This window comes from Malania oleifera, chromosome 9 (genome assembly GCF_029873635.1).
Source record: "Malania oleifera isolate guangnan ecotype guangnan chromosome 9, ASM2987363v1, whole genome shotgun sequence".
Taxonomy (NCBI): Eukaryota; Viridiplantae; Streptophyta; class Magnoliopsida; order Santalales; family Ximeniaceae; genus Malania; species Malania oleifera.
Window position 1 is genome coordinate 96,519,881 of NC_080425.1, and position 24,636 is coordinate 96,544,516.

At 36.2% G+C, this 24,636-nt stretch overlaps 1 protein-coding gene and 2 long non-coding RNA genes across 8 annotated transcripts in view; 1 reads left to right on the plus strand and 2 right to left on the minus strand.

Moving 5' to 3' along the window:
- LOC131165077 (uncharacterized) overlaps nucleotides 1–3,213 on the minus strand; it is a 28,463-nt gene extending 25,250 nt beyond the window's left edge. For 5 of the 6 annotated variants that reach the window (XR_009139415.1, XR_009139414.1, XR_009139416.1 and 2 more), the window contains exons 1-4: nucleotides 2,963–3,213; nucleotides 1,342–1,558; nucleotides 1,155–1,229; nucleotides 911–1,018 (exon numbers count right to left, since the gene is read on the minus strand). This is a non-coding gene — a long non-coding RNA (uncharacterized LOC131165077). Of the gene's footprint in view, nucleotides 1–910; nucleotides 1,230–1,341; nucleotides 1,559–2,962 lie in introns of all 6 variants that reach the window. The other variant, XR_009139418.1, reaches the window with a different exon arrangement.
- Nucleotides 3,214–4,199: 986 nt separating this feature from the next.
- On the plus strand, nucleotides 4,200–9,272 carry LOC131165078 (WAT1-related protein At5g07050-like). Its single transcript, XM_058122744.1, has 7 exons — nucleotides 4,200–4,497; nucleotides 5,638–5,700; nucleotides 5,836–5,952; nucleotides 6,120–6,360; nucleotides 7,488–7,646; nucleotides 8,624–8,775; nucleotides 8,979–9,272. The coding sequence occupies exons 1-7, from the start codon at nucleotides 4,202–4,204 to the stop codon at nucleotides 9,097–9,099; spliced, it is 1,149 nt and encodes a 382-aa protein (XP_057978727.1). The 5' UTR covers nucleotides 4,200–4,201; the 3' UTR covers nucleotides 9,100–9,272.
- Nucleotides 4,657–23,092, minus strand: LOC131165079 (uncharacterized). Its single transcript, XR_009139420.1, has 3 exons — nucleotides 22,988–23,092; nucleotides 21,331–21,554; nucleotides 4,657–4,965 (listed from the first exon to the last, which is right to left on the minus strand). It is a non-coding gene; the product is annotated as an uncharacterized LOC131165079 (long non-coding RNA).
- Between the last annotated feature and the right edge of the window lie 1,544 nt (nucleotides 23,093–24,636).

The window sequence follows — 24,636 nt, forward strand, 5'->3', positions numbered from 1 at the left end:
ATTCGCATCCAGGTTAATTGACCATACCTCCAACTCGATAATCATACACCAAAACCATGTGTTAGGGTTGCAAAACTTTAAGACCCTAACACTAAGCATCTCCACGGCCAAAAGAGTAGAGGGATAGAGGGTTCCCTCGTCCTAAAACCCAAATTGAGGGGAAAAAAAGACCTTGTCAAAGCTAAGAATCTCACCATAGCCCATCATAAGAAAATTTCTTTTTCACCTAGCAACTACCTCCCTCAATGATATATAGCTTTTTTGTATCCGATTCCTCTAGTTCTACCACTAATTTCCAACTTGTCAGATAGGGAGATATTTTTGTTAATTTTGTCACGATTTTCTAGAACATCTATAATTGCCTACCAATTAAATCTAGAATCATAGATGATGAATTTGGGGACGGGGCAAGAGTTAAATAATTCCCACTTGCATAACCGAGTTCAATTCTCCAAAGAGGTTGAAAGACATCTAGGCACCCCAAAGTGCAAGCTTATTAGTTGTGAATGTGAGTCTCTCATTAATGGTGGCTCTGCTTTAACTAAAAGCATTGGTCCAATCGTTCGATTGCCTCAACTTGGATTTGTGCAGAATTTGATGTATTGCATTTCGTTAATATCCACAACAATTCCAAATCCAAGCTAGAAATCCATGCTTCCAAACATAGGGCAAAGGTCATTAAGATAATGAGAATTTCAATCATAATGAATCATTATCCAGATGAGAAGTTAAAAAGGTCTTTAAAATCAGAGGAGGCGGTTCCAGCAAAAGAGAAAAACCAGAAAATATTAAATTGAAGTAGTTAAAATGCAATACAAACCAATAAAACTGAGAAAAACATTATGCATACATTGTGAACTACACAGACGAAAAGAAATATCTTTATCAAAAAATGAGAAGATGTGCATACCTCATGACAAATTCAAAGCCATTTTCACCAATTTTATGAAAAGAGACATGGAGAGGATTGCAACTATCACCATACACTAGCTTTCAGAATTCCACCCGATTCTGAACCCTGATTTACCAAGCAAACATTCAAAAAAATCAGCTTTACACCTGTCATATAACAGCTCATTTCTTTTCTCTTTTTCATTTTCCCTTTTTTTTTTTTTTTTTCTAGAAGTCCAGTAATTATGGTGTAAAAACTTCACCAAGCATCTGCTGTCCATTCAAGTGGCGATATAATTGAAACTGATCCAATTCTGTGGATCAGTTATGAAGCAAAGCTGCAAGAATTTTGCAAATATCTCATATTAAAAATTATAGCCCAGATCCTGAAATATCAATTTTAATTAACTAATCACAAATGTAAACATGAGCATTCAAGGGACTACTTACCTTTGCTTTACTGCTATTGATTTTGAGACTATAACCAGACCCAGTAGTAGCAAATGATTCTATTTGGAGGAGAATTGAAGGTCTTAGTAGAGCTTTGGGTGTCTCTGTCAAGGGCTTTAAGGATAAGAGGATGACTCATTTTTGCTGCAGATTGAAGGTGATGATAGTCGGATCAACTTGTTCCTTTCCTCCTCCTTCTTCTTCATCATAAACAACCCTAAGGGCATGTTTAGTTCACGCCGTGAAATAGCTATTTTTTGGAATAGAATGAAATATACTGAAAATTTTGGCAATGTAGGTATTGACTCATGTTCTTTATAATAAGAAATAAATAAACATTTTCATAATTATTCCTTATCTAGTCCTTGTTATGAACTCATAAAAAGTTACACATTATTATCTTTCTGGAATCAATACAATTTTTTATACAACTAGTTGTAGTTAAACTATTATAACTAATCTACAAGCCAAATGTTGAATAAATGTAGGAGAGTTGCGAGGGTGGATAGTTTTTATCTGACCTTCCTTCAATTAATATCATGTATTTGTCATTTCTCCATCTTCCTCACTCATTCCCTCTATTTCTCCCTAAAGGCTGTCAAAGTCATTTTTGTTTCAGTTTTATGCTCTGTTTTGAACAATTCCCGTGAACGAGTTTATGGAAATGATTTAATTTTGATGAACCAACCGTCCAGTTCCTATAGAACCTATCAAAAAATTCATATTATAAAAAACTGGTTCATGACAACCCGAATCTGCATTTTTTTACATAAAAAATGAAAGAAGTGTTGTTAATCGATTCCAAGTTGAAGAAAGAATTGAATATTCATTGATCCAATTATTCATTCCACAATCAGATAGATCTTTTGAAGAACTGATTAATTGGACAAGAATAAAGATAGAGTCCCATTCTACATGTCAATGCTGACAACAATGAAATTTATAGTAAGAGGAAAATCCTTTGACTTTACAGAAGTATAATGAAAAAACTGCTTAAAAAAGCCTAGTTTTGCACGGTGTTTATGGGTTTTTTTGGTACTCATTAAAAATTTTCCACAAGTATAACAAAAGCCTTGCTTAAAACAGCTAAAACTAATTGTGCACATTAAATTTGGATATGTGTTGATTTAGACAAAATGTTCTAAAATTTTATAAAATATTTCAGAATATTGAACCTATGTTTGGAAGAAGCCTTGAATTTGGATATTTGTAGATATAAAAGGAAAATTTAATCCAAAATTACGCTGAATTTTGTCCAAATTCAAACAAATATAAATTTAAGACCCAAATCCATGTTTCCAAACACAATGTTATTACAAGTCTTAACTTGAGGCAAATATATTATTATTTTTCAATAGCATATTGCAAATAAGTTGATTATGTAACACCCAAATCATGAAAATTCATGGTTGATTTGGGTAAACTAGTCACAAAATAACTGCCAGATTTGAGCATAATGGAATATATACATAATTACACCCCGAGTATCAGCCAACTTAAGAACAAAGCGTAGATATAAAAGAAAACTCCAAGAAAAAGAAATGGGGGAAAAAAAAGCGAAGGGAACATGCACCCAAAAATCAAAATCTAATCTGAGAGAAGATGATACGCAGACAGATACCCGCCATTTGCTGCGTGGCTTCTTTAGTAGCCTGGACCAGAGCAGCATTGATCGAGGAAACTCCCACAGAGTGAGTATCGATTATCTGCAAATACGCTCGCAGATTGTCCACCACCAGACGGCCCCTCTAGCCCCAACTGCATGCCCAAGGATGTCGAAAGGAAACTCGTCCCACAGGTTTCTAACGGTCTATTTGAATGTCTTGGTCTTGGTGAATGTCATATTACTTTATTGTCAAGATTTGTAATTCTTTTGTAACCTACTTTTGTAACATCTTGTTCTCGTATTTTTTTTTTCTTTCACAGGGAAAAGTTTCGTATATAAACCTTGGTGCCTTCGTGGTTGTATGGCTGATTTTGGCTGCTAATTGTTGATTACTTGTAATTTTTTTGGTAATGAATTATTCTAATCAATGTCGAGTAGAATTAGGCAAAGACTTATTTTATGCTATTGTGTTTTAATCATTATCTAAAGAAATGGTTCATGATCATATAAATTGGCGAAAAATGATTAATATAGCCGGCCTCATTTAGTGGGACTAAGGCTTGATTTTATTGTTGTTGTTGTTGTTGTTGTGTTTTGATCATTATCTCCATAACTCCTCCTCCAATACAAGCTCCCACTCGGCAATTATCTAAAAATGTTTACTATATATTATTGTTTTCATTCCCTCCATTTTCCTTTGCTCAAAAATCGATGAAGAGGGAAAGTAGGGTGTCCCAGGAGGGGGAATTCCAATATTAAACCTCCCTCCAACTTTTGAGATTTTAAGTTCCAATTTTGAGAAAATAAGAATAGTTATAGGGATGGAAAATGAATTGGGCAGCATGAATTTTCAATCACGAGAGAGAGAGAGAGAGAGAGAGAGAGAGAGAGAGAGAGATAAACACACACTGAAGAAAGTTAAAACTGACCTTGTTGTGTTGAGATTTGAGTGGCTGGTTACGGAAGCATTAGGGATGATAGTGGGTTGGATGGATTCCTATGACATCAGTATTTCACACCCAATGACTGAGGTTTATCACTATAATAGACCTAATTTCCTTCGATTGGGATCCAGTCATGTCATTAGTGGGCATTATCTCATTTGCTTTGTCGTTCATAAGAGTTGAAAGTTACCAAAAAAGCAAATCAAATAGTCATAATTACTGAGACCAACAAAATATAATTGTTATCATTAGTATATTTTTTTAATGTTCTGAGTTTAGTTAAAACAAGGGTTATGGATGGATGGGCAGTATGGCCTGTCAATGGAAATCAGAAATTAAGGGAGGCATGGAAGAAGAAGGCAAGAAAAGGGAAAGAAGAGGAGGAGATGGGAAAAGATCAGAGTGGTTTTGGTTAAAGGTGTGGGAGTGGGAGTTGGAAGAGCTGAAACCATATGCATACTGTATATTCTCAAACTTGTGCTATGCAGGATTCAACATCATCTCCAAGGTCTGTCTTGACGACGGCATCAATCCTTATGTGCTTGTTGCCTATGGGCACGCTTTTGGTGCCATTTCTACCGCCATTCTTGCTTTCTTGTTTGAAAGGTTGGTTGCTCAATGCATTCATTCTCCACCCCCTTCACTTTTGCTGTTCTTGTTTTAAATTCAGCAGATATGAATCCTACTGGAGCTTACTATCAGTTTAACCCTGCCTTACCATTGCATAATTAATTAATTAGTAAAACTGTTTCAAAATAAAACTAATTGTACAACGGGCTCCTAAGCATCATGTGGCATTTTATCATTCATTCTATTCGCATTACATGCCTGCACATCCCCTTTCTAATTTTATGCAACAGACAAAAAAGAGAGAGAGAGAGAGAGAGAGAGAGAGAAACTTTCCACACACTACAAGTTAATCACACGTAACGTAGAGACTTGTTTTTCCATATGATTAAAGCCCTTCACCAATCTACTTCAAAGCAAGCAAGCTTTCTCCAAAGACCCTGGTGGGAATCGCATCATCAATCTTGGGTAGGCATGAGCATGAACTTAATTTAATAACCTGCACGGCTGCATGCATCAGGAATCCATTTGGCATCACCATATCAGATATAAACAACATAACATAATATAACAAATCACCAATAATTGATGCCTACATGCCAAAAAATCATATGCACCAAGCTAAAACTAATTTTGAGCATGAATACAAAAACATGGACTACTGAAAGATGATGGGAGGTGGGTAAAGAAGAGGACTACTGTCAGTCCCTTTGTGAAAGCTTCTCACCATCTAGGAAAAGGGAAAGCAAGCACACAGGCCATTTTCCTCAACCCTGTGTGAATATCTAATATATTTTTATACATATATATATATATATATATATATAATACATATATTCAATATTATTTTATAACTAAATCGAGCTTTATTGAGTCGAGAATTTGAGCATCCCGTTTTGTCCACTCAACTCAATTCATATGCACCTATGTAAACGTACAGAAAAACTAACAAAAAAAGTACAAAATGATATAACAAAATGTAGGACGTGAATAGACATCATAACAAAAGAATTCCTCTTTATTCTGCATTAAATTTTGTAAGATATTTCAGTAAAAACGAAAATAGCATTCACCTTTTGAGTTTTATGATTACTTAAGAAAGTTTTATGATTACTTAAGAAAAAAGAAAAGCACCTGAAAGCACATCTGGCTAATTAAAAGTTGGAATTTACATTGCAGGAAGAATGATAGCAAAATTAGCATGCCAATCTTACGAAATCTTTTCTTCTTGGGTTTGCTCAGGTGAGTAGAGTATCTAACAGTATATTCGCACAGGCGTTTGGTCACCTCTACTGTGTCGTAGTTATTATAAAAATAAAAGTTTGTAACAGCCAATTTTTCATATATTAACACTTAAATTTACTTGTTTTTATTAAGTGCTGTACTAGGGAGGACATTGTTTTATGCAGGGCTAGAATACACTTCACCACTTTTGGCAGCTGCCATGATCAACTTAATTCCATCTATTACCTTTATCTTAGCAGTTTTGTGCAGGTATGAGTTCAATAATATGTGTTTGCACCAGTTGAAAATAGTTGTTTTAATTAAAAAACAAAAAGCCTATCTTTGCATTTCAGTTTGTTTGTTCTTGATAAGTGCTCCTGTTTTAGAGAGAGAACCATAAAGAAATATTTACCATAAGCTGCCATTGGTGCACCCAGGATGGAGAAGGTAGAGATTTCTAAGCGCAGTTCTCAAGCAAAGATAGGGGGAACAGTTATTGCTTTTGCTGGTGCAACACTTATGACACTCTACAACGGAGTCACTTTGATTTCACTTCATACAAAGAAGCACTTGCATCAAAATGCCACCTCAGAAGCATCCTCAACCAAACATTGGATAAAGGGCTCCATCATGCTTCTTATTTCATATATTTCCATATCAGCTTTCTTTATCTTACAGGTGATTCAAAGTCAAAACAAGGAAATAAATCATATTTACCAAACAAACTAAGGCAATGGGATAATGAACAAAGGAACTAGAATCATGAACAACGGAAAGCAGTTCAAAAGAAAATACACAAGCCAAACCCATTAAAAAGCAGTTTGCTGTGGTGGAAACTGAATGTGAGGAAATGTAAGGAAAATATTTTTGTTAATCGATGAACCGTAAAACATTTTCACACTGAAAAGCATCCTAATTCTGCTACCCATTTATATATAACAAGGTCTGGTTTTGCATTTTCTATAAAAGTTTGTCTTTAAAATATGAAAGGCATAAAAAATTGATGTTAGAAGTAACACATTGACTAATTTATATCAGGAGTCTTTCGAAATGATGACAATTTCTAAGAGAAGATAAAAACATAAAAACTAAATTCTTAGGTATATAATGTTTAGCATCAATAATTAGAATCTAAAATATTCACATGCACTTTAAATTGTGCAATGGAATATTGTGCCTGGTTAGCCGAAATAATTTGAAATGCCACACACCTGAAGTACTGATGGAGAATATTCATCCTTCCCAATTTCCTTCCTCTTTTTCACTCCAATCACCAAGGAGAGAGAAAAAGGAAAATTCCTTACTTCATCTCTATCCCCCCATGTCCATTTTCCTAGGACATCATCCTCCAACCATCGGAGTGTCCTAAAATCCTTTCTTACTACTTCCAAGTTATCTTAGTCTGCTCCTCCCCTTCCAACAGCCTCTAACTTTGACTAAATCACTATTACTCACTGGTTCATTATCTAGATTACATTGCTAGTGTTCAAACCATTTTTTAAACTAGTCTCAGCCTAGATGAAGGAGGCAAGTTGTGTTCCATAGCTCATAAGGCATAACCACAGTAAAACTTTTTCAGATTGCTATGAATTTGAGCCAACAGTCAAAGCTAAATGTTTTTTCATACCTGAAAACATTGCTTCTTTGGATCCCTCGGGCTTCCGAGGTACTATAACGAGTTCATATAACTTCAGACCACAATGAAATGCTAATGTGTACTTTCCTTTAGTTTAAGGCCTTAAGCAATGTGTGTGCATGTGTTCATATATATTAGTTTATCTATATGACTAAGATGACTATTGCAGACGGTTACAGTGAAAATGTTCCCAGCACCAATAACTCTCACATCATTAACATGCTTATCGGGTGCTATACTCTCGACAATTATGACAGCAATTTTGGATCATAAAGCATCATCATGGAGGTTGTCATGGAACATCACACTTCTTGCTCCAATCTACAGTGTAAGCTTTTGAATGTGATCCATTTTTTCTTCAGACTAGGGCCCTCTGAGATTCAATATTCTGATATTTAATAGTTCTGGTAAAGCAGAATTTTGTTTACGTCCTTTTAGATCACCATTTTACCTAAAAGCTTAAGCTGTTAGGTTGAGGGCCAACAATACATGCAGCCCAACAGCGCGGGGAGAGATGAACAAACAATAGAAACCCATTACAGTGAATACAATTATTTTTTAAACACCACACTATAAATGCAGGCAACAAGACTAGAACCCAATACCTCCTGGTAACCACCTCTGATACCATGTTAGATTACCACTTTACCTAAAAGCTTAAGTTGTTAGGTTGTAGGCCAACAATGCATATCAAGCTTTAACACATCCTATAATCTATGACTCTTATGTTTCATTAGTAATTAAGGTTAAAAAAAAAAATTCAAGATCATTAATTATCTGAATAAAAATTACATATGTTTAAATATTTTGAGTATATGTTCAATTATATTTCTTTTTGAATTTTAGATCCATAGGATTCTCAGCACTCTATGAGTTCACTTGTGCAAATTATTGTACTGTTACAAATTCCTGTTAAGTTGACAAGTAATGAGGGGAGTTTAAGGTATAAAAGGGCAAAAAAGAATCATCATTCCTTTTTCTTTCCCTTTTGTTAGGCAAAATTAACATTCTTTACTACAAAAAGAATGTTTCTTTTAAAACTAAAGAGTATACCTAATTTTTTTCCTTTCTTGCTAAAATTTATGAGACTTGCAGTTAAAAAGTCACTTGAGAACTGAAATTTGTCTACCTTGTCCTACTAGTAAATCTTATGAATTTAATATTTTTTTATTTATAGAAGCTATACAGACTTAATTAATTAGCTAGTGCCTTTCATATTTTTCCACCAACCATGAACATTAATTAGAAGAGGGTCAGCTGTGCAGTGCATTATAATTAATGAAGCAATTACACGGCATTTTGCAGGGAGTTGTTGTATTTGGAATTGTTATTTATGTTCAGACATTAGTAATGCAGAAGAAGGGTCCAGTTTTCATGACATCATTTAGACCATTGGTCACTATAATTGTAGCCGTTATGGGATTGTTCATTTTAGAGGATTCACTGCACTTGGGAAGGTATGTGTACTCATTGCTTTTGATTAATAAACCAAAAAGTGGTTAAAATGCATCCTCCCCACCCACCCCCCAACCACCCAAAAAAACACGCACATATGGAGACATTCAGAAAATGTTGAAAAATAAGAACTGTCCTACAAAAATGAAAAGGCAATGAAATTCAGATGGTTATTTCTTATATTTCTCATTCAAAACATTTCTAGTGTTCTGGGAGCAACATTGGTAATTCTTGGTTTGTATGCAACTCTATGGGGAAAGCAAAATGAGAAGGCAGAAAAGCTATCGGAGCATATCATGTCTGAAGGCAACAATGAAGGAGAATAGGTAGATAAATATGCACTGGAATATATGATATACTCATGGAACAATATGATCATTTGATTTTAAATTTGCTCCTGTATGGTCATATGACCTTTTAATCTTAAATGTCATTATTATGGGTGAAAGAGGTAAACAACAGGATATGCATCAATACGAAGCTGGTGTTTTGAATGGCCTGGTACCTCTCCAAAAAACAGAAGTATATTATTTTGAACGATGTTTTTTTCACACACGCACACATGCACAGGTGCTCACACACACATGCACAGAGATGCATAATACGATTGATGTCTTGGAGGTTTTTTTTTTTTTTTTTTTTGTATTTTATGAGTTGTCTAGAAAGCTAAAAATTTTCAGGCATAATTCTTTGCTAAATTTATTTTTGTATTTTTATGCTTACACTAAGGGTTTTGAGGGCCTTAAATAGCCTTGCAAAGTCAATATCCCTCAACACTATTTGATTAATAAAATACAGTTTTGTTCTATCCCTGTTTTGAAGAAAACCTAGAATTGATCTAGGATAGGATTAATTCCTTAAACCCTACACTTCCATTTTGCGACAGTTATATCAAACCGAACTTACCCTTACTAATGGTGAACAGAAGAGAAGCAACAACTTTGTGGGCAACTCTTACAAGTCAAGTTCATGGAATATGTGTAATTGTATAAACAGATGACGCTGAATTTATAAGTAGAAAGGTTCATAATTGGTCCAGTGAACACTCAAGGAACCCTACATAGCATGATTGCATGGGTGTTGAGGGATGTCTAAATGAGCACAGCCAGACCCTCAAACCTCCAGAATGAATGGATACGATTAGCAATGATTCAAATAAGGAGGGCACCAATCCAGCGGTTGATCCAATTTGATGACTGCTATCTATCAGATCAAACTAGGTCTACCAGATTGTCTAACTTCGAAAGGATGGGACTATAGTATTTGATCTGTGTAGCCAGGACATTCTTCAACCATGCAAGCATCCCAAAAGACAAGCCGGCCAAGTACGTGGCATACAAACTCAAGACAGGCACTGCTACACAGTGGGATCAAATGCTAGTCAACCAATGGTGACAAAGGATGCAGCCTGCAGCATCATGGCAATGGATGAGGCAGTTGCTCTTTAATCTTTGCCCGATTTGTACAATGAACAATATCTATTCCAGAAGCTCCATAATTGTCACTAAGATTTTTTATCCTTCCAGGTATACACAGATCAATTTGATGTCTCATAATAACTTAGCAAAGAATGGGACTCAAAAAGTTGTGAGGTACACGAATTATCTTCATCTAAAGACACAAGATTGAGTTTCACTAGAACATCGGATGAGGTGTATAAGTTCACTTTGAAGGTAGAAATGCATCTTGAAAGGGCCTCATCACAAATTCATTTTACAAGGAAGTCAGTTTCGAGTCAACTCATAGCACAACCAATAGCGGAAAACAAGTTGTAAGGACCAGAGGGAAACAAAAACAAGTTGGGGAATCGTTATGCCAAGTCAGTCCCTGATAAGTGTTTTAGCTGTCAAAAGTATGAGACAAGTGCCCAAATAGAAATAGAGGACGGGATCAAAAACAGTAAATGTTGTTGAATGTGAACAACCGGACCTAGAGGATGATCCTAAGTGTGAAGATATGATCAGTTGGAATATGTTAAATAACCTGGGTGATGTGCAGGATAAAGAAGTAGAATCTTATTCGTTCGAAGTTAGGAGATTGGAGGAGACTTAGGCTTGGTGCAAAATCAACCCTAATGTCATCGTAGACAATGTAAGCAGCAATAACATCATGTATAGAGATACAATAACAACAAATCTTAAGTCCCACTAGGTGGGGTCAGCCACATGAATCCGTTTCTGCCAATTCACCCGATCAAGAGCATTTTCCTCTACTAGATTAAGAGCTATTAAATCCTTCCTCACTACCTCATTCCAAGTTATTTTAGGCCTATCCCTACCGCTTTTCATGCGAAAAACAACAACCAACTCACTTCTCCTCACAAGTGCGCAACTAGGTCTGTGTTTCAAATGCCCAAACCATCTAAGTCGCCCCTCCCTTATCGTATCTTTGACCAGTGTCATGCCTAGATTATTGCATATATGTTTGTTCCTTAATTTATCTTTTAATGTTATACCACACATCCACCTTAACATTCACATTTTGAAAACTTTTACTTTTTGTAAATGTTGATTCTTAGTTGCCCAACATTCTGAACCATAGAGTATAACTGGCCTTATAGTAGTTGCCAACTAAGAAGCATTCAACCTCATACAAGATTGGTTGCATTACTACAGTTGGCAATATCAACGTAGCAAGTGATGCTTAGCTCTTGTTCCAATAAGAAAGCATTGAGATGAGGTTTTGCATGTAATCAACTATTGAGTTGGCCATGGCAATTTGACTTGAACACCACTCAAGTAAGAATAATGTCTATAAGTTCCTAAGAATGGAAGAATCTCGTGTCCTCCAAGTCGTACAATGCTTTCTACCAGATCATTTCAAACAAAGTTTTACCAAAACATTCCTTTAATTTGGAACATGAGATTGGTTTGATTATGGAATCATAATAGTCATTAGTTCAGCCAATACGCACAATATAGTAATTATACTAGAATTATCATTGGCCCTTTGACTGATCCGACTCCCTCCAAAGCTAGCAAAGGGAAGGCAGCATCCATAACTATCTCGAATCTAGCATTATAAGTAGTTGTAAAGCAAGTGTTGGTGAGTTATGCTCTTGTGGTAAAGGATCAAAAGACTATCCAGAGGTTCCAACCACCGCATATACTTTACAAGATGAGTTCAAGGAGGTAACGCCAAATGACTTACCACATAGGATTACCATCTATACATGATACACAACACCACATCAATCTAGCTCCTACCCAGCACCCTACTGCATGAGCTCTCAGGGGAACACAACATTACAAGAGATTGTGGCAGACTTACTTCGATAAGTGAAGATCCAGCATGAACCATTGTGCACTGCCTGCATTGTTAACCCAAGGAAGGATGGAAAATAAAAAAATGTATGTTGACAGCAAAGCGATAATAACATCAATATGAAATATTGGTTTCCAATTCCATGCGTGGAAATTGTTGGCAGGTTTGATGGTGTTCACAAAATTTGAGTGGCTATCACCGGATTCACATATGGTGAGGATACGAATGAAAGACAACCTTCAAAACGAATGGACAGTTGTATAAGTAGTTGGTGATGCCCTTTGGACTATTATATGGGCTTAATGAAACAGGTTCTTAAATGTTATGGGAAATTTGTTGTAGCTTATTTTAATAATACTCTCAATTATAGTCGAAGTGAAAGATGACCCTTTTCATCACCTGAGAGAAGTATTGAGTGTTTTATAGGAGAACGAGATTTAAGTGAACGATATACCTAAAGGGGTCTAGCTTTATGACAAATAAGCTGTTTTTCTTACGGTTTGTTATGAGTGCTATAAGAATAAATGTGGATGATGAGAAGGTTCCAATGATAAGAGATTGTCCCTTCCCAAAATAGTTAGTGACGTGTGAAGCCTCCATGGGCTAGCAAACTTTTACCATAGATTTATTAGAGGTTTCAGCTAGATCATGACACCAATACTCTGTGCATGGAGCTTCACAATGATCAAAGAAAATGTTGTAATATGGATCGAAAAATGAAGATGCACAGCAGAAATAAACACAACAAGTAATTAACACAACCAGAAAAAGAACAACAACACGATTTACGTGGTTTGGCAAAGCCTACATCCACAGAAGCAACGACACACAAATTTCACTAAGAAATTCACAACTTACACAATACACTTCTCAAAATGATCATTCTCCCTTCAATATATGCCCAGAATAACATATATAGAAGTTCCTAGGAGGTTCCCTCCCGTTTGCCCAACCACCGAACGTTCAAAAATTCAAAATTTCAGAAAAACTACCGCAACCCAGGAGCCTTTTGTTGACGAATACAAGGCTTCGCCGACGATCCATAGAAGACCTTTTGTTGACAATAACAGACTTTCATTGACAAATCCAAAAGTCTAAGATTTCCTACTCTCGGTATTTTCTCGTCGACAAATTTCAGAGCCTTCGTCGACGAACCATTGTTGTTTCCTCGTCGATGAACACAAGGATTCGTCGACGATCTTTACTGTGTTTCCCCTTCATGTTTTTCCTTCTTCCTTCTTTGCTTACAAAAACCAAAGTATAAAAGCCACAAATAACAATCTCCACCTTGGCGATTATATGCCCCTTAGGGGAATCCCGAAAAACATGAGCTACTCCATCTTGAACTTGAAAAACGCTAGGTTGGGCTTGTCTCCCTTCTATCACTTGGAGACATGGAGTAAGTCCAAGCAATGCTTGAACTTCTCTGAAGTAACTGATTTGGTTAGAATATCTGCTACATTTTCAGACGTGTTAACTTTCTCCAACACAAGTTCACCCGAAGCAATCAATTCCCGAACCCTATGAAAGCTCACATCAATATGCTTGGTTCTAGCATGACATATCTGATTCTTCGCCAAGTAAATGACACTCTGACTATCACAATGAAACTCTACACCATCTTACTGTTACCCCAGCTCTCTGACTAAACCAGTAAGTCATAAGGCTTCCTTTACAGCTTCGGCAACTGTCATATATTCCGCTTCAGTCGTGGACAATGCAACTAGAGACTGTACCATGGATCTCCAACATACCGGTCCTCCTATAAGGGTAAATACATATCCTGTTGTAGACCTTCTGTCATCCACATCTCCAGCATAATCTGCATCAACAAACCCCATAACTGAAGGACAACCCTGTTGCTTGCTAAACATGATGCCATATCCCGATGTACCCTGCAAGTATCTGAGTATCCATTTTACAGCTTCCCAATGCTGCCTTCCTAGATTAGAGAGAAACTTGCTCACTATGCTCACTGCATGAGCCAAATCTGGTCACGTACACACCATGGCATACATTAAAATCCCCACAACACTAGCATAGGGGACCTTTGACATGTCCCAGATTTCTTCATCCGAACTTGGACAATTTGCAGTAGACAATTTGAAATGATTCGCTAGAGGTGTACACACCAGTCTTGCATCAGTCATGTTAAACCTCTCCAACACCTTCTGCACATAACCGCCCTAAGATAGCCATAATCTCCTCGCAGTCCTGCCTCGGCGAATCTCCATCCCAAGTATTTTCTTGGCTGAACCAAGATCCTTCATGTCAAATTCTATATACAACAAGTCCTTTAACTAATTCACCTCAGTTAAATTCTTTGCAGCTATCATCATGTCATCGACATATAACAACAAGAAAATAAGAGAATCATCCTCAAGCTTGTTCACATATACGCAGCAATCATACCCACACCTTTTGTAGCCAATCTTGATCATGTAAGAATCAACCCGTTTATACCATTGCCTTGGAGACTGTTTCAGCACATAAAGAGATTTCTTCCACCTGCAAACAAAATTTTCTTTTCCCGTTTCAATGAATCCCTCTGGTTGTACCATGTAGATTTGTTCCTCCAAGTTACCGTGAAGAAATGTTGTCTTTACGTCCATTTGTTCCAAATGAAGATCGTAATGGGCTACCAACCCCAACACAATTCTAATAGAAGTATGTCGGACCACTGGAGAAAAGATCTTATCATAAACTATCTCCTTCTTTTGTGAGTATCCTTTTGCCACCAACCATGCCTTGAATTTCTCTCCTTCCTTTTCTGAAATTGCCTCCTTCTTTCTATATACCCATTTGCAACCTATCGGTCTCTTCCCATCTGGAAGCTCCACCAAATCCCAAGTTTGGTTCTTATGTAGTGATTTCATCTCCTCAATCATCGCTCCCATCCACCTATCTTTCTCCTAGCCGTGCACTGCCTCTTGAAAAGTAGTTGGATCGTTGCAACAAATAAGGAAAGCAAAAGATACTAACTCTTCAAAACCATACCTTGATGAAGGTCTGATAGTGCGTCCGGATCTCCATATAGGAATATCATCGACTTGCTAGTTTCCCGAGCTAGAGCTTCCTGCAACTGTAGGACCATTATCATTTTCATTGCCATGAACTTCCAACTCCACCCGCAATACATGTTCATCACTACCCCAACTTTCGGGCTCCTATTTCTGTTCATCAAACTCTTAAGTACTCTTCACCACAATCTTCTCGTCAAAGACTACATCTCTACTGATCACCACCTTATTTGCCACTGGGTCCCACAGCTTATACCCCTTTACACCTTCTGTATATCCCAAAAAAGTGCAAGGACGAGACTTCAAGTTAAGTTTAGACCTCTCCTCACTAGACACGTGGACATAGGCTGGACACCCGAATACCTTCAATACGGAGTAGTCTACTGCATTTCCCGTCCAAACCTATTTCGCCACTTTACCCGCTAGTGATGCCCTTGGTGATCAGTTTACTAGAACAAGTCATACTAACTGCCTCGGCCCAGAAGTTCTTCGATAACCCTGCACTCAATCTGAGACACTGAGCCCTATCAGCAAGAGTTCAGTTCATCCGTTCCACCGCACTATTTTGCTGAGGTGTCCAGTGCACTGTAAAATGTCTCTTGATACCTTGCTCTGCACAAAAATCCATAAATCGAGAATCAGCGTACTCGGTCTCATTATCAGACCTTAAGTATTTGCTTCTCTTCCTTGTTAGGTTTTCCACTTCAGCCTTCCAAATCTTAAACTTGGCAAACGTACTAGATTTGTGACGCATGAAGTAAACTCAAACTTTCCATAAGTAATCATCAATGAAACTCACATAAAACACATGTCCACCCTTGATGCAACTCTAACTGGGCCCCAAACATCTGAATGCACATAGTCAAGAATTTCTTTCGTTTTGTGAATAGCTTATCTGAATTTTGTCCTATTCTGTTTTCCAAGAACACAAAACCTACAAAATTCCAACTGACATGATTTCAAACCTTTTAACAATTTTCTCTTGAGTAGCTCTTTCATGCCATGTTCCCCTATATGATTCAACATCCATGGTCTCATCTGATTCAACATCCACAAGATGGTCTCATCTGATTCAACATCCATGGTTGCAACTCCACCTACAATGGTAGTTCCCTACAACGTGTAAATATTCCCATCCAGTTTCTACGCTTTCATTATAGTCAGATTACCTTTCCATACAGTCAAGACTCCACCTTTGTACTTGTAATTGAAGTCATTACAATCCAAAGTGCCAAGAGATATCAAACTCTTACTCAACTCAAGTATATGTCTCACATTACACAATGTTCTTACAGCACCATCAAACATTTTTATCTTTACATTTCCTCTGCCAACAATCTTGCAAGAAGCATTATTACCCATAAGAACTGATCACACCCCTTGTTCGGAGTCATGTGATAAGAACATGCCGAGTCAAGTATCCAAGAGTTAGTTAGATTATCCGACTCCGCTGAAACTGATAGAACATCACCATCCGCTGAATCTTCTTCTTGAACAACATTCACAGATTTTGAAATCCCCTCATGCTTTTCAGCATGTCCCTTCTTCAAATCTGGACACTCCGGTTTCACATGCCCCTTTTTACCACATTTACAACACCGGATTTCCTTCTTCTTCTTGGATTGATTTCGGGGTCTGATTAGACCCATTCTTAAACTTTCCTTTGCCTCGATCATTACTATCCTTTATCACAAGTTCATCTCCTTCATTACATATCTTCAACCTTTGATGAAAATTTAACAAGACACTTGTTACCTCTTCCAGATCGAGAGTTTCTTTTCCCCACATAAGAGTGGTTACAAGATTTTCGTAGGTATGAGTCGAGGGTAAAGAATTTAACAGCATCAAAGCCTTATCATCCTCATCAAACTTCACATCAACCCTCATTAAATCACTTATAATTTGATTAAAGGCATTGATGTGTTGATCTAGACTTGATCTTTCAACCATCTTAAGCCAATATAAATGCTGCTTAAGAAAAAGTTTGTTATTGAGGAATTTAGACATGTACCGACTTTCTAACTTTCGCCAGATAGCTGCTGGAGAATCCTCCTCCATCACCCGATAGAGAACTTTGTCGGCCAAACACAAGCGTATTGTTGACGTAGCCTTTGCTTTCAAATCGACCCATGTTGCCTCATCCATTCCTTCCGATTGAGTATCAAGCAAAGCCTTAGCCATTCCTTATTGCACAAGAATGTCCTTCACTCTCCTCTGCCATAAACCAAAATTCCCGGTTCCATCGAATTTGATAATGTCAAATCTTGCAGAAGACGATCCCGATGCCATAACAACAATCGCTTTGATACCAATTTGTTGTAATATGGATCGAAAAATGAAGATGCACAGCGGAAATAAACACAACAAGTAATTAACACAACCAGAAAAAGAACAACAACACGATTTACGTGGTTCGGCAAAGTCTACATACATGGAAGCAATGCCACAAATTTCACTAAGAAATTCACAATGTACACAATACACTTCTCAAAATGATCATTCTCCCTTCAATATATGCCCAGAATAACATATATAGAAGTTCCTCGAAAGTTCCCCCCCCTTTGCCCAACCACCCAACGTTCGAAAATTCAAAATTTCAGAAAAACTACGCCTTTCGTCGACGATCCGTAGAAGACCTTTCGTCGACGATAACAAACTTTCATTGACGAATCCAAAAGTCTGAGATTTCCTGTTCTCGGTATTTTCCCGCCGACGAATTTCAGAGCCTTCGTCGACGAACCGTTGTTGTCTCCTCGTCAACGAACACAGGGATTCGTCGACGATCTCTACCGTGCTTCCCCTTCATGTTTTTCCCTCTTCCTTCTTTGCTTACAAAAATCAAAGTATAAGAGCCAAAAATAACAGAGAAGTTATCTAAACTTCCAACCTTACTAGTGCTTCAATGCAAGTAGGCATTCGAGCAAGATTCCAATGCTTCAATTGTGAGAGTTGGTGTTATTCTTTCTCAAGAAGGCAGAGTAGCATTTCAAGAAGGCAGAGTGGTAGTTCACATATGAGTTAGAGTTATAGCAATTTTCAAATCCATCAAACACTGAAAGCAATTCTTATTCCAATGGGAGTTCATACTCTACACCAACCACTAGGCTTTGAGTACTTTAATAGTCAGAAAAATCTAGGCAAATGTGCATTCTCAGTTTTCTACTTGCAGTATTTCAATTTGTTCAGGCATAAGTAGGGCCAACAGAACAAAGTGGTTAATGACTCAATGCACTTAGCTGACTTGCTTCCTACTTGCTCACTATGCACATAGAAGTAGTGGGGTTTTGGTTGCTTGAAGGAGTTGTATGCAGAAGATGAGGATTTTCAAGATTGGTGAATTGAGTGCCAATCCAACCAGGTGGCAAGATTGATGACCTTGAGTGGTGAGTTTTTGTTCTATGGTCATAGGTAGCGCATCCCTTATGGGTCATTAAGGGATAAGCTGATCTCAGAATTACATGGTGGTGGCCTGAATGAGCACTTGGATCGCGATAAGACAGTTATCTGACCAACTACATTCAGAAGTGTAGAATTTGTCAGACTTCCAAGGGACTTAAAAGAAATTGAAGAGAGACAGGAAGGGGAAGAAGAGTGAACGAGATACGCTTGCGGGGAAAGATCACGTGTTAATTCTATATCCAATTTCAACAATAACCACCTCCTACGATTTTTTTTGGGAAACTTCAAGGCCAAATTCAAATTTCTCCTTGTCAAATAAGGCATGGTGAAACAACCCTTTCATTTAGGAGGCTTCGGTTCGAAGTCCCTCCACATTTTCAAATGGAGCACTGTTAGGGAAATGATATTGAGATTCATGATTGAGAAAGACCACCTTTGGCAGGGAATTATTGCTGTGAAATATGGGCTTGAACATAACGAATGGATCTCCTAGGTTAACAGAGGACCACATGGTGTAGAAGTGTGGAATTTCATTAGGAAAGGCTGGAATAATTTCATGTCTTGTATTAGATTTCAAGTGGGGAGGGGGGACAGCATTTATTTTTGACATGACTCCTGGCGTGATCAAGAAGCCCTTAGTGTCTTATTTCTAGCCATCGGCCATCTATAACTTGGCATGTATAAAGATGCCAAAGTCAATCAGCAACTTCAAACCTCAAATCAAGAACTCTTTTGGAACATCCCCTTCCTTAGAAATGTGGAAGATTGGGAACTCAACCAACTAACAGACTTCTACAGCTTTCTTTACAGCTTCCAACACCATAATAGCACTGATCTTCCTATTTGGGCCTTACATGAGAAGGGGGGGCTTCACTGTTAGATTCTTCCACAGGAAGCTCTTCCCTTTGGAGTCAAACAACATTAATTCCCTTGGACTCAGATTTGGAAGAGAACAGCTCTCACAAAAGTTGCCTTCCTTGCATGGGAGGCAACCCATGGTAAGATTTTGACTATGGATAATTTGAAAAGAAGGGGTCTGTCAGTAGCCAAACAGATGTCCCCTTTGCATGGCCTATGCAGAATCTGTTGAGCACATCCTCCTTCACTGCATTTGGGCAAGGAATCTCTTGAATATGGCACTGACTCTGATCGGACAAAGGTGGGTTATTGCTAACTCTGTGGGAGGAGAACTCTGGGCCTAGAAAAGGATTCAAGCAACAAAAGAGAAGAGAAAGTCTATGTTCCTCATTCCCCTTGCAATTTTCTGGGGTGTTTAGAAAGAGAGGAATAGGCAAGTGTTAAAAAGTTCAACCTTTCAGCAATCCAAAACAGCAAAGGGACACTGGTTTACTGCAGTCAAAAGCTGGCATTGTAGGACAGTTAATGATTATGGTGCAATCTTTGATTTGTGAGACACCCTTCAGGGTGCTTGATAGACAGTACCATGGGCTGGCATCCCTTTGATGCCTCTCCAATAAAGTTTCCTTCATTTATCTCAAAAAAAAAAAAAAAAAACAATAATCACCTACTACATGGCTTTCACACACTATTTATAAGAAAGCATATTACACAAGAAATTACACACATATTCCTAGAAATACATGAAATTACAAACACAACCTAAAATACACAAATATGAAAAATTACAAACAAGCCCCTAAGCCACATAATCCTACTACAAACAAACTAGTCACGTGTAATAAACCACTAATTAACTAAGCACATTTGGGTTTAGAACCCAAAAATCCATTGACCCAATTCTTTAAAATTGACCTCCAAATTGGGTCAAAATGATCCATCCAAATACAAGCTTCTTGTTCCACATCAGTGAATGGAATCTGTCATCTAGTTCTTCCATAGTTAGCTCTACATTTTTATTCCTAGATAAATAATGGCGGATCAACCTTCTATCAAGAGAAACAACAATAATGTCGGACCCACCAAAAAGACAAATAGATCAGGAAATTATCTGGCTAAACAAATATAAGGTATTACTTCTGTCAACCAAACCCAACCAAGTTAGTTTGAGTTGCCTGGCTCAGCCAGATTGACAATGGTTTGCAATATTTACAGTATAGCAGATGTGACCATTTATGGTTTGGCCTGATCTGATCAGGGCTTTAAAACCATGGCTCTTCCAGTGCTAGCCCTGTATTTTTTCTAGATAAACAAGTTAGGGATGGCCATGCCAGGATTATAATTGTTTATATTCAAAGAAGTTGCAATACCTAGAAATTAAATTGCTTTATTAAAAAACAGTCCTCTATGTACTACCAAAAATATACATCTACTTCAATTGTCATTCTCCTATCATATATTTTTTTCACATAAAAACAATCAAATAGATAGCATAAATTGTTATAATAGCATTCAATGACATTATTGAAACAAATGCTACACTTGATCATAACATCAATATTTCTACTAACGATAAGATGATAACATCATTACAAGATATATATTTTTATAGTTTTGCAATAAGTGAAATCTAATTATAATAGTCAATAATATAAAGGAAGATTTGCAATGGTGAAGACGTCTATAACATTTCATTTTTACTACCAGTTTTGCCTAAATATGTGCCTAATTTGATCATGGCGCCATACCATCACAAACTCCAGCATTTTTACCAAACATTAAACATATCAACGTAAAATAACCAAGCAAGTACAAAGAAGCTATCTTAAGAAACAAAATTTACCAAATCATAGAGAAGGGTAAAAAATTTAGCGCTTAGCAAAAAATAAGAAAATTTAAAGGAATGACTTTGTTTTAATAGATGATTCCCCTAACTGTCTCTATTAGACTATTTTTATTTCTGAAGATTTGACAAAAAAATTAAGGTATGGGGCTCCAAAGCAGGTGACAGCATACCTTATTCCATTATTGATGACATTTGGTTGGTCAGCTTCATACATAGTATCCCCCTCTCATCCTTCTTTGCAATAATTACCATAGTCGTCAATGTTGGCTTTAGAAACTATATAGATCATTGTGACAGCAATAAACCAGTAAATACTTCAAGGATGAACTTCATTATTCAATTTCAAGTTTATTTGAAGAAGCATTTGGTGCAGATGTTTTCCTAGGAATCCAAACTGAAAAGAAAAATTAAAATTATTGATGTACAAAAAGTAAAAGTTGCTTAAATGCAATGTTAAGGTGGATGAGTGGCATAACATTAAAAGACAAACTAAGGAACGAGCATACATGCAATAGTTTAGGCATAGCACCAATCAAAGACAAAATAAGGGAGGGGCAACTTAGATGATTTAGGCATTTGAAACGCAGACTTAATAGAGCACCTATGAGGAGGATCAAGTTAGTCATTATTTTTGGCATGAAAAGGGATAGAGGTAGGCTTAAAATAACTTGAAATGAGGTAGTGAGGAAGGATTTAATAGCGCTTCATGTAGTATAGGAAAATGCTCTCGATTGGATGAATTGGAGAAAAAGAATTAATGTAGCCAACCCTACCTAGTGGGACTTGAGGCTTGTTGTTGTTGATATACAAATCTACTCACATCACCAACCTAGTATGTCGTAGCTTGTAAAAATAATAAATACAAAAATATTTTCAAACACGATTATCCATATCCATCAGTTGAAGCACAAGCATGGCCGCACTGTTAGTAACAACATATGGGTGCAATTTGGACTATCATTGAGCAACTTATATACATTCAAGACTGTTCAAACCATTTATTGTTTTGTGTGTGCAACTTGCTACCTAAATATATTCAAATTATCCACTGATTTTCTCTAAATATTAACATTAGATGTAACACATACAAAAGTTATTGCATTGTTAAAGAATTACATTCAATAACAGTTACCATCATGCAAGTGCATCATAAAAGAATATTAATATATATAAGTAAAACACAATTAACACAGATAATTTCACCAAAAAAATAAAATCTTCTTCTTCTTCTTTTCTTTTTTTTATGAAATGGGAATTGAGAAGGCAAAATCAGAATTGAAATTGGTCCCTTTTTTTTATGTGGAATGGAATGTAACGAACTTGCAGAACTGAACTGCCTCCTCTCTCACTCCTCTCTCGCTCCTCTCTCTCGAACCAGTGTATCAGAATGAATTTGATATTAGAAGATGTAATCAGATATCTGCAATAACCCATATTGAGATTAGAAGAGGGAATTTGTTTTTGATTTGCAGGGAAGGGAGAGGATGTAAGCGTAATGAGAGCGCAACAAGAATTAATTGGCGGGCGGGCAAACAGAAGATGAGCAGCCTACACCTTTTTTGGCCCTTTTTTAGTTGCATCAGATTTTTGAAGCTGCTTGGCACGAAAACTGGGTCGTGGTTTTGGGTAAACTAGTAACTACATTAATCGGCAGATTTGAGTACCATGGAATCAGTGTGTAATATAATTACACATCAAGTATCTGCCCGATTAAGAACAAAGCGTATATACAAGAAAACTCCGAGGAAAAATAAAACACAGCAACAAAGGGATAGTGCACCCAAAATCTAATCTAGAACTAGGAAAAAACGATATGCAGATTCGTACTCGCCAGGAACTTCGCCTCTTCTTCTCAGCCGAATCCTAATCTACTGGAGCTCTTTTCAATCTACTGAAGTTCACAGTTAGAGCCCATGCCTTTTGTGTTTTAATTTTTAACTTTTTGAAGATGACGATTGGGCTTCGCCTCTCTTTAGCGGCAGTCAAAATTTATTAAGTCAAAATTTGAGACACAGATGATTTTACCTTCCGTCCAAATCTAGTGTAAACTTTCGCTTAATCTTAAAAAAATTTATTAAGCTTTTACCATATAAAGAAAAATAGCTTAGATCTAGATCCCCTAATAACATACTGTTTCTTTAAAAAAATTATTGTTGCTATGACATTTTTTCTTTCTTTTCATGACCTATAATTTGAAGAAGAAAATAATTTATATATATATATATATTTGTAATAACATAATTTCTTTGGCTATTGCCTTTATACACAATATGTCTTTTCTATTTTCTTAAGATTTAAAAAAGAAAAACATACAACCAACTAAACAAACTTGATATTGAACATGTTTCTTATAAAAAGTTTTAATTTGATGTATTTCAGCTGGATTAGAGAATCAATCAAACTACTACCCAAATTCAAATATTTGAAATTTGTCTCTAGATTTAAAACGTGCAAATGTTGTTTAGTTCGATATATTATGTTCACTTAATGTCATCTGTTTATTTTATAAATGTAAATACTACTATAATTTCCCAACAATATGCAAATAAGCATATTGGGTCATATAGTCAATCTTGAAGGCTTGAATTGGGGAATTCATCTGTTTCAAAAATAATTAATTTCAATGCTATCCATAATGATTTTTTAAACGCCTTATAAATTAATATCTATGGAAGACGAAAAAAATTTAAATTAAATTAACTTAAATATTAAATAAATAAATAAATTGTTTAATTAATAATTTAATAATAATTATTAATTAAATAATATAATATAATATTATAATATTATAATAATATAACATTATATATATGTATATGTAAATCTCGGAGAAATTGATTCCTAAGAATGAAATTCACCCCCCCCCCATTGTCTCTCACTCTCGCTGTAGTAATCGGGAAAAATAAAATTTAAAAAATAATAATAATAATAATAAAATAATAAAATAAAATAAATTATTAAATTAACAAGTAAAATAAATAGTATGATAAGGAAAATATATATATATATATATAAAAGTAAGTTATTATGAGATATATTTAATATATAGGTTAAAGGTATATATATATATATAAAGTGTGAAAACTTTTTCAATAAGCTTTACTTTAATTAATATTTAGTATGATATTAATATATATATATATATATATATATATATATATATACATAATAGTGTGCAAGCTTTTTCAAGAAGTTTGTTTAGATTTTTTTTTTAGAAGTGCTCTCTCTCTCTTCGATTCCGGGCCAGTTTTATGCCGGATCGACAAATCGAAGCGACCACAACGCTCCTAGCGAAGTTTTCTACAAGTTTGCCGAAGCGGATCGTCAGGGAAACGAAGTTGGATTTCATCCCAAATCCAAGGTAAGATTTTATACTCAATATTTGGATTTTTGACAGTTGAAAAAAGTGATATACGCGTAAAAATATTGAACTTTAATATTGAAAATTTTCATTTCCAGGGGTGTTGATTAGGAAC